Raw genomic sequence first — 12,168 nt, 5'->3', positions numbered from 1 at the left:
CGGGGAGGGGGAATGTGTGGTGCAATGGTCGGAACGCCGTGCGGTCCGTGTCCGCTCCGGGGTGAGCGCTGGGGAGGGGGATCGCTCTGAGTTACGCGGCGTAATGGAAGATCTTTGTAAGTTGAGGGTTTGTTGGGTTTTGCTTGTCTCAGGGGTTGTTCCCCCCACCGCAGATTCAGAGTCACGGTATTGTTTTACTTTCCTACCCCGGGTGTGTTTGGATGTGATCTGGATATAGCGAGGATTCTTATCTTACATGAAAATTGCTCTTGGATCACTGAGTACTTCGTATAAGCTTCCATAACTTTTAGAAGGATAGAGATGCTATCTTCAATTACAGAGAAAGGAGGAGGAGGAGGTACGGGTTTGGGTTTGGTTGGTTTTGGTTCTTTGTTTTGTTTTTTGTTTTTTGTTTTTTTTTTTCTGGTTTTACTTTACTTTTACTTTGCTTTTATACTTTCTGCTTTAAGAGAACAAACTGATCCACAGATAGGACAAGGATTTTTCAGACCTTGTGATTGGGATTGCTGGGGATTAGAAAGAAAACTTGTAGGTTTTTTGTTTGCTTATTTACTTTAATCAATGGCTCAAGAGCCCTAGAAACAATGTATAAAGCCCTGCTTCCTAGACAGAGAGAAACTAAAATAAAGCCACGCTGGCTGCAAGCTGAGGAACAAGTGTTAGACCTCGAGTGGATCACTCTCAAGCATCCTGCACTCTCTGCTCCAGTGACTCTCCTTGTCGTGCAACAAATTGGGACTTCGCACCAGCAGGTCCGAGTGGAGACAGGGCTTTTCTTGGAAGAGCTAAGCGCGCAGGGGAGCCTTGACCCCGGCATGAGGCTTTTTCCCAACGCAGGGAACTGCAACCCTTCAGCACTGTCAGCTGGCACTGATCTCCAGTAATGCCACAGAAATATGAAAATCTAAGACACCAAGTCCTCAGGTAGCTTAAATCGTCTGAGTTTGGATTTTATTGGCAGGCTTAAAGGGATGCTATTGACTGCAAATGTTTATGTACATCTTACCTGGAAACTGTTGTTCATACAAGAGTTGATGTTAAGAAAAGTGAATCAACTTCATAGTTGTATCAGCTAGAGATGTGCTTTCTGAGTTCTCACTCTGAAATTATCTGGTTAGCTCTGGCTCTTTTTGCATAAGAGACATGCATTTCAAATGCCTAAAACTGTTATTTTTCTTTATGAAAGGTACTTGTCTCTTGCTCTGAATGTGTTAAAATGGATTTGCAAAACCGGGGTCTGTTAATTTAAGAAAGGCTAGGAGAAAGATAAGAGAAAGAACAAGGGGTGTGGCAAGGAAATTGCACGAAGTAACAGCTTTAAAGAAAAACTCTCTATAGTGGAGCTTCAGACTGCCTGAGAGGTAAGATTTCTTTCCAGATATTTGAGTCTCAAAATACCAAGCTGACAGCATCTCCTTAAAAATAATAGTGTATGTAGAAAATAGGTTTGAATAGCTTCATGTTGTAGTTCTGCATCAATTTGTCTTTCTTTGATTTTGCTCCTCCATTCCAGGAAATATCTGATATGATAGAATGTATACCCAGATTGCAGAGGGCCAAACTCCTCATCAGCATCACTCCTGAACGAGAGCAGCTGGGTCAGAGCTGGCCCAGCACATCTTTTCAGAAATTATCTGAGAGACAGTTCTATTTATTGAAGTTTTCGGTGGGTGTTTTCACAAGCTCTATTTTTTTTGCAGAGAATGATAAGAATTGCAGAAACTAAACTTGCGTTCTTTGTGGGGGAACTTTTTGGTATGTGTTGCATTGGATGTTCTTTTCTTAACCTGGGACTGAGGCTAACATTAGGGAGGAATAACATTGTATCAGAAGGTGGTTAGAGAAGACTTTCTTCCTTCTCCCCGCATATTTTTTTAGCTCTGGTGGAGAAATGGCATTTGGGGACTGGAAGGAGGAGGACGACGAGTCCTGCACATGAGCTGCTATTGTAATTGGCAAAGGCAATGTAAGGCAGGTGGGTATAGGAAAAATGGATGTGATGATTCATTGTTGTTGTCATTGTGCTGGGGTTTCTTAGGCTCCTCTTTAACTGCAGTGTCCTGTACCCGAGTCCTCTCTGGCCCATTAGCTACTCCATGTACTCCTAGTGGTGTTTCTGGGCTGACAACATTTGAGCAGGAGCTCTACTCCCTTCTCTTAATTCTAGAAGGCTCCTTGAGGAAAACTGTTAAGCTTTATTCAATTCTGCCTTTTCATTTTTATCTTCCTTCCTTGGGTGTGAAGTCCTTTTTGTAGCTGGATTCAAGCCAAGAACCTCTACTCACAGCTGCCAAGCCTGGCATCCCTACTGGCTCCAGGTGAGTCAGTTCATTAGGATGAATCAGTATGACCTGTAAAAGTTTTAGGCTCCAGACTTCAGCTTGACCAGTCTTAATAATTTGGTTTTGCCTGGTTTATTTGTTTGTCACTGCTTCAGCTAAGCTGTCACTTCTGGTGGCTCCTTGCTTCAGACTTGCTCAGCCTTTGGAGCCATGCAGGGCCTTCAGCCAGTGTCCCTACACTTTGTGGAGCTGCTTTTGCCTCAGCATTGTAACTTCTCCATGACCACTCATCCCTTTACCTCTCTTACCTGCACAGGGGGAGTTAGGGGGGATTGCACCTCATCATGGGAACGTGCAGCTCTCAATGCAGGGACCACTTCAGATTCCGGAGGTGCAGAATATTAACATGAATCCACAGGAATGAAGAGGGGACTGTTTTTGCATGGTGGAGGTGTTTGTATAAGCTTTTACTGTCATAAATAAGTAGATTGGGATTCAGGGGACAGATTTAATGTGAAAAATAAGGAATTAATTTTCCGGCTTCCAATGTGGGGCTGAGGAAGACAATGGTGTTAAAAGATATGGAAATGTGCCTTGAAAGTAACCTTGCAAAGATGGATGACACTATTTTTGTGGTATGAAGCACCCAAATTTAACGAGGTATAAAGCAGAAGGCTTGGGAGGATTTGGTCCAAGTGAAAACAGAATGAGCGTGGGACTGGCAGATGGGAGGAACATTAGCCCACTCCTTGGTGGACTTGTTGCTTCTTTCTCCTGTTCTTGCTTACAGGGGTGCTTGAGGGAAGATACTGGGGAGGGAAGAACAGCCTTCCTGTTCTACTTGAATGTCACTGGCTGTGTTTTTCTCTGCGGGGAAACAAAGTTCCAGTGCTCCAGTGGGTCACATCCTGAGTGTCTGTATCCAAAGTAAATCTAGAGCAACACTGTCTACTTCAAAAATATCTGCAATAAGCCAAGACTGGCTCTTTCTGAACAGAGGATAAATGAGCAGCTGTAACTTCAGATGCTGAATTTTTTGGCATACTCTGTTTTTTTCAAGATTTATGGCTCTTTTATTCTCTGTTTGAGAATGTAGTGGAGCAATTGCTGATCTGTGCATGTGTATGTGTGAGAAAATGTCAGTGGAAGAGTAATATATATGGAAATCTTGCATAGAGATAGAATAGGCAGCCAGTTTGCCATTAGATAATGAAATAATTGTACAAAAATATGTCTCCTGAAATAACGATTGAGGGAAGGGGTAGGGACAGGGTTGGGGGAGGTTAACAATATTTTTGAGTAATTTGCTTTACTTATAGTACTCATTACTGACTCTCCTGCAGTTTTACTGCTTCAGACACTGCTTTTCCAGTGAGTGGTGCTTTCTGTTGCACAGGCAGATAGGTTCCATCTGAGATACCCACCCAATTCCTGGAGCTAGGTGAAGGGATGGGAAACTGCCCCCAGGTACTTTCTCTGTCACAACCTGGCCAAAGGTAGGTAGGCTAAGGTCAGCAACTCTTACAGGTACCAATGAACCTGCCTTTCATTAAGTCCACTTTTCTTTCTAAAATGGGGTAGTAGAAGTTATTTCTTTGTGGGGTGTGTTGGGACTATAAATATAGCTGAGATACTTCAGAAGGCATCTAAGTATCTGAGACAGTCTTGATGGGATTCCCCTTCCTGCTACTTCTTTTCTGGCCAGAACTGACCAGCAGAAATGTTCAGTGCTTGTACAATTTACATATTAATTTTTGGCTACATTTTGTTAACCTTGGAATTTGTTTGACATTGGTAGGCTCAAGAGTAAAATCTTCAACTACTTTCTTGTACTTTGTTCTACTATAGTGCAGCTTAAAAAGCTGCTGGCACTCTTTCACCTCCCAAATAACACAATGCCTGCCTTGCCTTCTCTTTGAGAAGGTATGCTTCTGCAAAGAATGTTGTACCAAATATATAACTTTATACAAGGTGGTAAAAATGGTTTATTCTTTCTTCATCCCAGCTCTTGACTGCATCTGCCTAGTTCTTGGTCTAGAGATAAATGTCACTGAGGTGCCTGGGGACTATTTTGCATCTGAATGGTGACTTGTAGTGATTCAGGTAATGGGCCAGACCACTCTTTTATGTAGTGACTGGTGCTAGTCCGCTGAAGTCCAAACAGCTGCTCCAAGTTTCTATCATCTCCAGTGAAAACAAGAACGACAGCATCAGCTTGCAGGCAGTTTACAGTAAACCTGCTCCCTGGGCTGTGGGTTAACCTCCTTAAATATCCCTGTGGGCAGGTCTGTTACTCTTGTATGTGAAAATAAGTTTTGGTGTGCTTTCTGATTTACTGAAGTGTAAATAAACCAAGAAGGTCTTTCACATTCAGGCTCTCTCATCAGCATATATTAGTAACGCTCATCAGCTCTTAACTGGAACTTTGATGGCATAATTACTTTGAAAGGGTAACATATTCAAAACTACCTGTGTGACTTTGGGAGTTAGATTCCTGAGAGTCTTAGTCATTATTTTAAAAAGCAATTAGCTTTTTAAGCTACACACACTCCTGGAAGTTTTAAGCGAAGGGTTCTGTTTATCTTGTCTTTAAAATGCTAGTTTCTAGGATGAGAGCGGCAGCTCTGCCACTCCACTTATTTCAGATATTAAATAAGAGTGTTGGAGAAACAATTAGAAAAATACTGTGGTAAATAAATTCTCATGGGTAATCTTACTAGAGAGGTCTAAGAGGTAAAAGTGTACTTTTCAGTCACCTGACAGCAGGATGGATATGGGCATGCATTTTCAGCTATGTCTTTAGGACAGCTGAGAGGATGACTGATGTCTCAGCTGTTGTTGTAGACAGAGCAAAGCATGTATTTCTCTAGACAGGATTTGGTGCACTTAAACAGCTTGTGACTAGAGCAGTTCAAGTCACTGGGGCAAACATGGTTATCAGCAGAAGGAGATAAACTAAGAAAACAGTCTTGCATACTCTAATGTTTGTGTAGGTAAGATTTTCATTTGCTATCAGTCCTAGGGTTCTTTATGAGCAGTGATGGATTAGTCTTGATACTTGTGCAAGTTTTAAAGCATTCCTGTAACACTTGTAATGCAAAATCTATTTATTTTGCAGCATACCTGTGAGATAGGGACCTGCTATTTATCTCATTTGTACAGCTAGGGAACTGAAGTATTCAGTAAACCTAAGCACAGCATCAGGGATTGATCACACAAGAAAGTCTGCAGCAGGACAGACAGAAGGGTGCTCCAGCAGTCTTAATTCCCATGAAAATCAGCAAGCTCTGGTCCATGCTTTTCCCATCTGATTCTTCCTCTGTGCTTCTGAAGCAGCTTGTGGCATTTGCTTGGCTAGACAATGTGTGTTTGGCTTTTCTAAGGAAGAAAGCTCAAGCCTGGTGATGGAGGGAGGGAGGTGATGTGTGTCTGGGGAAGGTGAAGAGTGGGGAGCATCCCCCAGCTAGAGATGCCTCCACCACCACTTCTTCAGTGAGTGGCTTCCCCAAGGTTGGCACAGGCTGCTTCTCAGCTACTGAAACTATGTTCCTCTCTGGCATATCTTCCTGTGCCCAGAGCCAGCTGTGCTCCTCTGAATAAAGTTGATATGAGTGGCTGGGTTGATGATGGAGCCTCCTGCCCAGCTCCACATCTGCTGCCACAGTGCTGAGTCCCTGTGCTGCCTGGGTTCCCTGATGGAGGAGAGCTTCCACTGCTCCATCTCAGCCATGTGAGGGTCACCAGTGCTTGGAGTTTGGTGAAGGAAGTTGTCCAAAGCTGGCAGGAGGAATTTTTTGTTATGGTTGCATGATGAACAGTAACAATGTGAGTTTTATTGCTCAGAATGTATCCACATATATAGGATGCTATATTTAAAAAGGAGAAAAAATGAGTCATGGGGAGCTATGCTAATGCTAAGTATTTATGTCTACCTCTTGTGAGGCTGAAGGCAGTGGGAGTTGAGCAACATTCTTGTGAAGTGTCTAGAGGATTTATGGATCAAACTAAAGCCTGCTGAAGTCAGCTGTAAGTCATGCAGTGCCTTGCTCGGGGCCCATGTCATGTACTGTGTGTGGGTTACAGTGAAATATTCCTCTTGGGAAACCCGGCGGCTCTCCGTGCTGCCGGCTTCCCTGGGCTCAGGCAGGAGCTTGACTTGCTCCCAGTGGTTATTACTCTGCCACTGGGAAGTCACTCCTGGCTTGCTGCCAGGGCAGGAATGTTGCTGTGCCTCCCAGTCATGCCTGCAGCACCATAGGAATGGGTACCTGTGCGCTGAATGGGAGCGGGCAGAGCCTGGCAGGTCTCAGCTTCTCCTGCACTCTCAAGGAGATGTGGTGTCACGGTCTGCTGTGGTACAAGCTGCTGGAGCTTTCCTTTCAGAGCTGGCTAGGGTCACAGGGATGCCAGGGTTCAGATGCTTTCACTTACGCCATGTCTTGACACTAATTCAGTTGGATTCCACTTAATTATGAAGTGCAAATGTTGGAGTTTGTTTTATTTAAAAGTTCTTTAATGAAATTGCGACTTGATTGAGAGTGCCAGTGAATTCAGCTTTCCAAGAGTCTGCTTGCCAGCATGCCTCAGCTCCTGTCACAGCTATGGGGAGGACTGGGATCAGGATTTCATTGGTGGGTGAGCCAACAATGGGATATGGAGGGGGACTCTGTGAACAAACCCTGACAGCACCATGTGTCCAAAAAATGCAGATTTGGCAACAGCAAGAGGCTCTGCAGATCCTCTGTGTAATCCACTTATTGGAAGGAGGAGGTTTTTAAGTGAGCAAAAAATAATTATTAAATTGAAATCTTCAGCTTTATTGGACTTTTATTTTGTTTTCTTGTGATTTTTTTGTTTGGTTTTTTTTTTAAAGAATTGGTCATATCAGTATGAAAATGAATGTGTTTAATCTTCCTTGGATATAGTTTTGAGTGGTACACTATTGCAGCCTGTTCTGTTTTCCAGGGCAAGTCATGCTCTGGTTTATGGAAACAAATACTTGTACATCTTGCAAATATAAGAGGGGTTGAAAGGCTTTTGAATAGGGATCTGCTCTTTGCTCTTTTGCTGGAAGCACTAAGCCTCATGGTGAGCAACAGATGATAGGTAATAGCTGGAACAAAGATCCACCCATTTCAGATTAAAAGGATGTTAATGGACATCAGTAGTGGGATCAGTAGGGGTAGTGGGAATCACTGCCACTTTTTTCTTGAACTGGCCTTCCCACTTAAAGAACTACTAAAACACCACTGTAGCATGCCTTCAGGTACCTGGTGACTCCAAGAAAGCATTTAAAGGATTTTTTTCCTGTAAACATGTGATCTTGTGATACAAGCTCTTTACTAGTTGGCTGTTGAAACAGTCACTCTGAAGGGGTACCAAATGACAAAAGTAACAGGATGCAGATGGAATTTAATCTCTTGGTCACATTCAGACACTATTATCAGGTCTGTCATCTGTACTTAGCATACCCAGATAGCTTTTGAGTGGTCTGCATAGACAGCTGGTAGTTTAGTAGAGATTGTGATCTTCAGAAAATACGTAGCTGATGTCTTGTGTAATACTTGCTATGGAAGTATTGGTGTCCCCAGCCTAAGTGCAACACTTGCTGGGTAGGGAACATATATGTCTGTAAAGCAGGACTCTTTGGAAGATGTTATTCAATACCCAAGCACTCAATCCCAGAAAGAGTGATAAGGGCATCCACAGAGCTGCAGGGTGATGAACTGGGAGGGGTAGATCACTCAAGGAATCCCTTTGGCTCAGTAGTGCTTGCTGCTGACTGCAGTTGCAGACTGAGGCTGGTTTGGTGGCTGCTGGTGTTTCGTAGGGACAAGAATCCCTAACTAACCTTGGAACAGGAGGAGACATGCGCCAGTGCTCTGGAAAAACCCTCAGCTGTTGTGAATTGTTTTTGTGCAGCAGTGCAAGGTCAAACACTGCTGTTGTAGCTCTCAGAATAGTGCATGGTCTCGCTGTTAAGGTACCTGCATGCATCTGGCACAGCTGCTCTTGGACAAGAAGGCAGGTATTGCCTGAGCCCACTCTGTGCACTTCACCTGAAGAGACCTTGGTGGTAGCTGGGGAAGGATTATAGCTTGGAATTCAAGCATCCAGAGGTTGTGATCAGCTGTAGGATGAGGTGGACTTGAATAAGTACTTGCAGCACTTCCCTAAGAAAATATTCTGTAGCTCAAGGGCAGAGTGCTTTGAGAGAGACTTCTGTTTCCTCCACATGCTGTGTCTGCTTTCAGATCTAATCTGCAAACAGGGACTATGTCAGGCATGAGGAACTGTGTGGACCATTTGCTTTTCTTGAGCTTTGGGCAGGTCCAAAGAGATACTGAATGCTCTGTTAAGATGCTCTGCTGGGCATTGCTTCTTCTGTGCATCCTGCAAAATAGCTCCAGAAAGCACAAGGATGCTGACAAGATGCTGCATCACCCTAGTCCTGTGAGCAGCAAGGGTTTTGTTACATGACTTCATACTTGTGGAGTATGAAGTCTGTTTTCAAAAGTTTTCCTTGGACCAAACGCCTGTGGAGCATGAAAAGGCTTTCATGTTAATCGGCCAAGTTAGCTAAGAGAATATATAATTCCTTATTCTTTTTGCAATGGAGCAAGCCTGTTTAATTAGGCAACTGGGATTTGAATTATTAAATAACAGAACAGTTTCAACCTACTTTTCTGTTGGTAAAGATCTCCAGCAACCCTGTTTTTATTCCATGGATTTTTGAATTATGAGTTCCAGAAACTCCTTGAACCTCAGGAGGATGACTTACTGGATCCAGGAGGACAGAGAAATAGGGCTCTTATTTTAAGGTCTCCTGAGCACAGCAAGTTACTCTCTGTTGTTTACATACCAGCCTCACAAGAATATGGAAATAAATGCTAGGCTGTCGAAGCAAAGCAGAAAAATTGTGTTTTCGGGCATATCCTGTGTCGAAGCATCTGTTTGGTTTTGTGCAGCATAAGAATAAATCTTTCTACTGCACAAAACTCTGGGAGCAGCTCTCTCTCTGATTTGGGGTAAAAGAGAATAGAGCAAAGTAACAGGAGCTGCAGTTCATGTGGGCTTGGGAAGACCGGTGAAGATGAACTGGCATAGCTGAGAGGTGAGAAGGGACAAAGATGAGCTGTCTCAGCCAGAGCAGTGAAGAGCTGCTGAACTTAGGCACTGATTGGAGGACTGCCACCTTCAAGGCAATGACAAAAGGGCTGAAGAAATGCCTGCTAGGGTCCATGGTTGGGGCAGACATGCCAGCAGCCCTGGGCAGGGTGTCCTTGTGGGCAGCAGGACATGAGGGACTTGCTGACAAAGCCACTTGGACCCAAAAAACTCCTGAAATGTCTCCCAGCCTCAGGCTCTCCAAGCCCTCCTGACCCCAGGCTAATGTATTCTGGCTCCTGTTTGGGACTGGTGCACTTCAAAAGCCTTGTTGAGTGAATGGGTGGGTGGAACTGGTGACCCAAAATACCATTTCCCCTTCCTAAGGCTGGGCGTATACCAAACTTGTGTCTCTATGTGGTAAAAGAATATGAACCAAAAGTGCTGAGAGATGCAGTGGTTAAATTGAAACATGCTGTGGCAGGATGAAAGTAATCTTGTCCCTTACAAGGCCTTAATGCTTTGGGGCTTTATTTATTTTATTTTTTTTCAAGTGACTGCCATCCATGCTGTCTCTATCTGTGATTTTAATAGAGATATTTTTATATGCAGGCATGTGTCAAGATTCCATCAGGTTAAATCACCCTATGTTATATTATCACTCACTAGGTTGATATAAAAACCAATATCTATAGCTGTGTTTTATTTAAAATTTGTAGTCTGAATTGTCATTGAAGATGCTGAAGTATAAGAGGATAACTCTGTGTTAGGGTCTGTGTCCCTTGCAGTGAACCTTGCAGTACAAAGAAGGAAGGGTCAAATCCAAATTTTTTGCTGTTTCTGTGAGTCTGGTATGTAAAATACGATGCAAATCAGAGATGTACATGGATTGCCAAGACTAAGGCTAATCCATAATCTCTTTGCTTGGTGTTTAAAAATAATGGCACTGTACATGCATAGGAATGGCATATGAGATCTACCCTAAGGCTAGAGCAACATAATGCTGCATCCCACTGGTTTTAAGAGACCTTGGTGTCTTGACTTGGTAGCTGTACTTCAGACCTGTGTGGTGGATGGAAATTAAAAATGGGTCTTAGGGCAGAACCGAAATATTCCTTTGGAATTTCTCAGCTGAGGTCTTTGGAAGATTGAACATGTTTCCTTGCTCAGATCCTTCTGAGTTTGGAACAGGAGAAGGAGAGCAGAGTAATTGAACCAAAGCAATTATTTGGAAGAGCTAATGAAGGACCAGGGATTCGTGTTTGAAGGTAGCTCTTGATTTACCTCAATAGTCTAGACACAGAAACTTTGTCCGGTTACTTTGCTGTATTTGGTTCATGCGTGGCCTTACCTGTGAAGTGACCCTTCCCACTGCTCAGGCAAAGCAAAGTTCTGTACACTGCTAGGAGCTCTGAACCACTCAGCAACAGCTGCAGTGTCCAGTGACACTCTAGTACCACTCACAGTGAAGGAAAGGTGAGTGTGCTCCAGCCCCAGAAAGTGACAAGCAGTGTGGTGATACCAGTGTTTAAGTGATGTTTATCCTCTTGTCCCATACAAGGTCCTTACTGGCCCTGTTGCCAAGACTCAGAGATGTGTTCACTGCCTGTATTGCTCTGCAGCCCAGCACATCTTCTCATTCCTCTGGGACAGCATCCCCTCAGGGAATCTGACTGTGCAATTTCTGCACATCTGTCAGTGTCAGCCTGATAATAAGACAGAAGAAGGCATCATGTTGGGCGTGGAGCACTGAGTACCTTGAAAGCTGACTGCTGAAATGAGTATAACCAGGTGTGGTGTATTTCTCCCATGTGAAAACAGCTTATAGTGCAAAAGCAGATGTTATTGTTTGGTGTGTGTGAAAGATGCTTTGTGGCAGAAGCGGGTGTGCCTCTCTTTTTCCTTTAACTGGCAAGAGAATCTGCTATTGCTTTCTTCTTCTTTTTCTTTTTTTTTTTTTCTCCATGCAATGGTAATTGAGTTTTGAGGGGGTTTATCTTTCCCTGAAGTTGTGGGTGAATTTCTGATGTGATTGCACAGTGTAGTGGTGGCTGGAGCCCTGCTGTTGCCTTGTTCATCAGAGCTGCTTCACGAGAATGCAGAACACTTTTGAGGTATGATTTCCCATCACATGCTAATCCAGTGAAGTGCTGTAGATTCACTTGCTGGCACTGTTTAAATCCATAATGCAGCACCACCTGCCAAACCACGGGGCATAATGGAAGTGTTAATGAATGTACATATATACCCTCCCACATGGCTGCAAGTTGAATGACTTAAGAGTCAAGGCAGAGAATTTAGGCTGAGTGTAGAAGGAACCAGAATTAGGGTATCCTGATGCAGATCTCTGCTGAAACTGGAGGGTGAGGGGTGGCCACAGGGGGTGTAAAATTGGGTCAGCTGACTTACAGGGTGCTTTCAAAGATGTGTTGATTTTCAGCTGCTGCTCTATGGATTCATCCAGTCACGACACCTGGGATGTAACTTAGGCATTCAACAACAAAGTGCAGGTACTGAGCAGCACCAGCTGGGGCCCTGGTACCTCTCTTCTGAGGGGTATTCTCATGGGATGCTTCTCTCCAGTGCTGGCAGGGTGAAGGCACTTGATAGGAGAGTGGGCTTGAGTCATGCAAGGGTAAACCCTGTTCCTCAGGGGTGGTTTGGCCAGTTGCCCACTGGTTTGAATGTCAAGGTGTGTGGTTGCCACCAGGATGGCTTGTCCAGGCTGGCACAGAGCAGAAGGAGAATAGCAGGGAAA

At 43.9% G+C, this 12,168-nt stretch overlaps 1 protein-coding gene across 4 annotated transcripts in view; it reads left to right on the top strand.

Annotated features, from left to right (window-relative positions):
• Window positions 1-148: 148 nt before the first annotated feature.
• MRAS (muscle RAS oncogene homolog) overlaps window positions 149-12,168 on the top strand; it is a 37,794-nt gene continuing 25,774 nt past the window's right edge. Inside the window, exons 1-5 of one of the 4 annotated variants that reach the window (XM_031056696.1) lie at window positions 475-945; window positions 1,208-1,382; window positions 1,535-1,687; window positions 1,900-1,996; window positions 2,266-2,339. In XM_031056696.1, coding sequence (XP_030912556.1) covers window positions 1,547-1,687; window positions 1,900-1,996; window positions 2,266-2,339 — 312 coding nt within the window. In that variant the 5' untranslated portion in view covers window positions 475-945; window positions 1,208-1,382; window positions 1,535-1,546. Of the gene's footprint in view, window positions 187-474; window positions 946-1,104; window positions 1,383-1,534; window positions 1,688-1,899; window positions 1,997-2,265; window positions 2,340-12,168 lie in introns of those variants that run through there. The other 3 variants (XM_031056699.1, XM_031056707.1, XM_005415775.2) reach the window with 3 other exon arrangements.

This window comes from Geospiza fortis, unplaced genomic scaffold (genome assembly GCF_000277835.1).
Source record: "Geospiza fortis unplaced genomic scaffold, GeoFor_1.0 scaffold112, whole genome shotgun sequence".
NCBI lineage: Eukaryota > Metazoa > Chordata > Aves > Passeriformes > Thraupidae > Geospiza > Geospiza fortis.
Note: the sequence above shows the minus strand (reverse complement) of the source record. Positions and strands in the feature narration are given on the sequence as shown.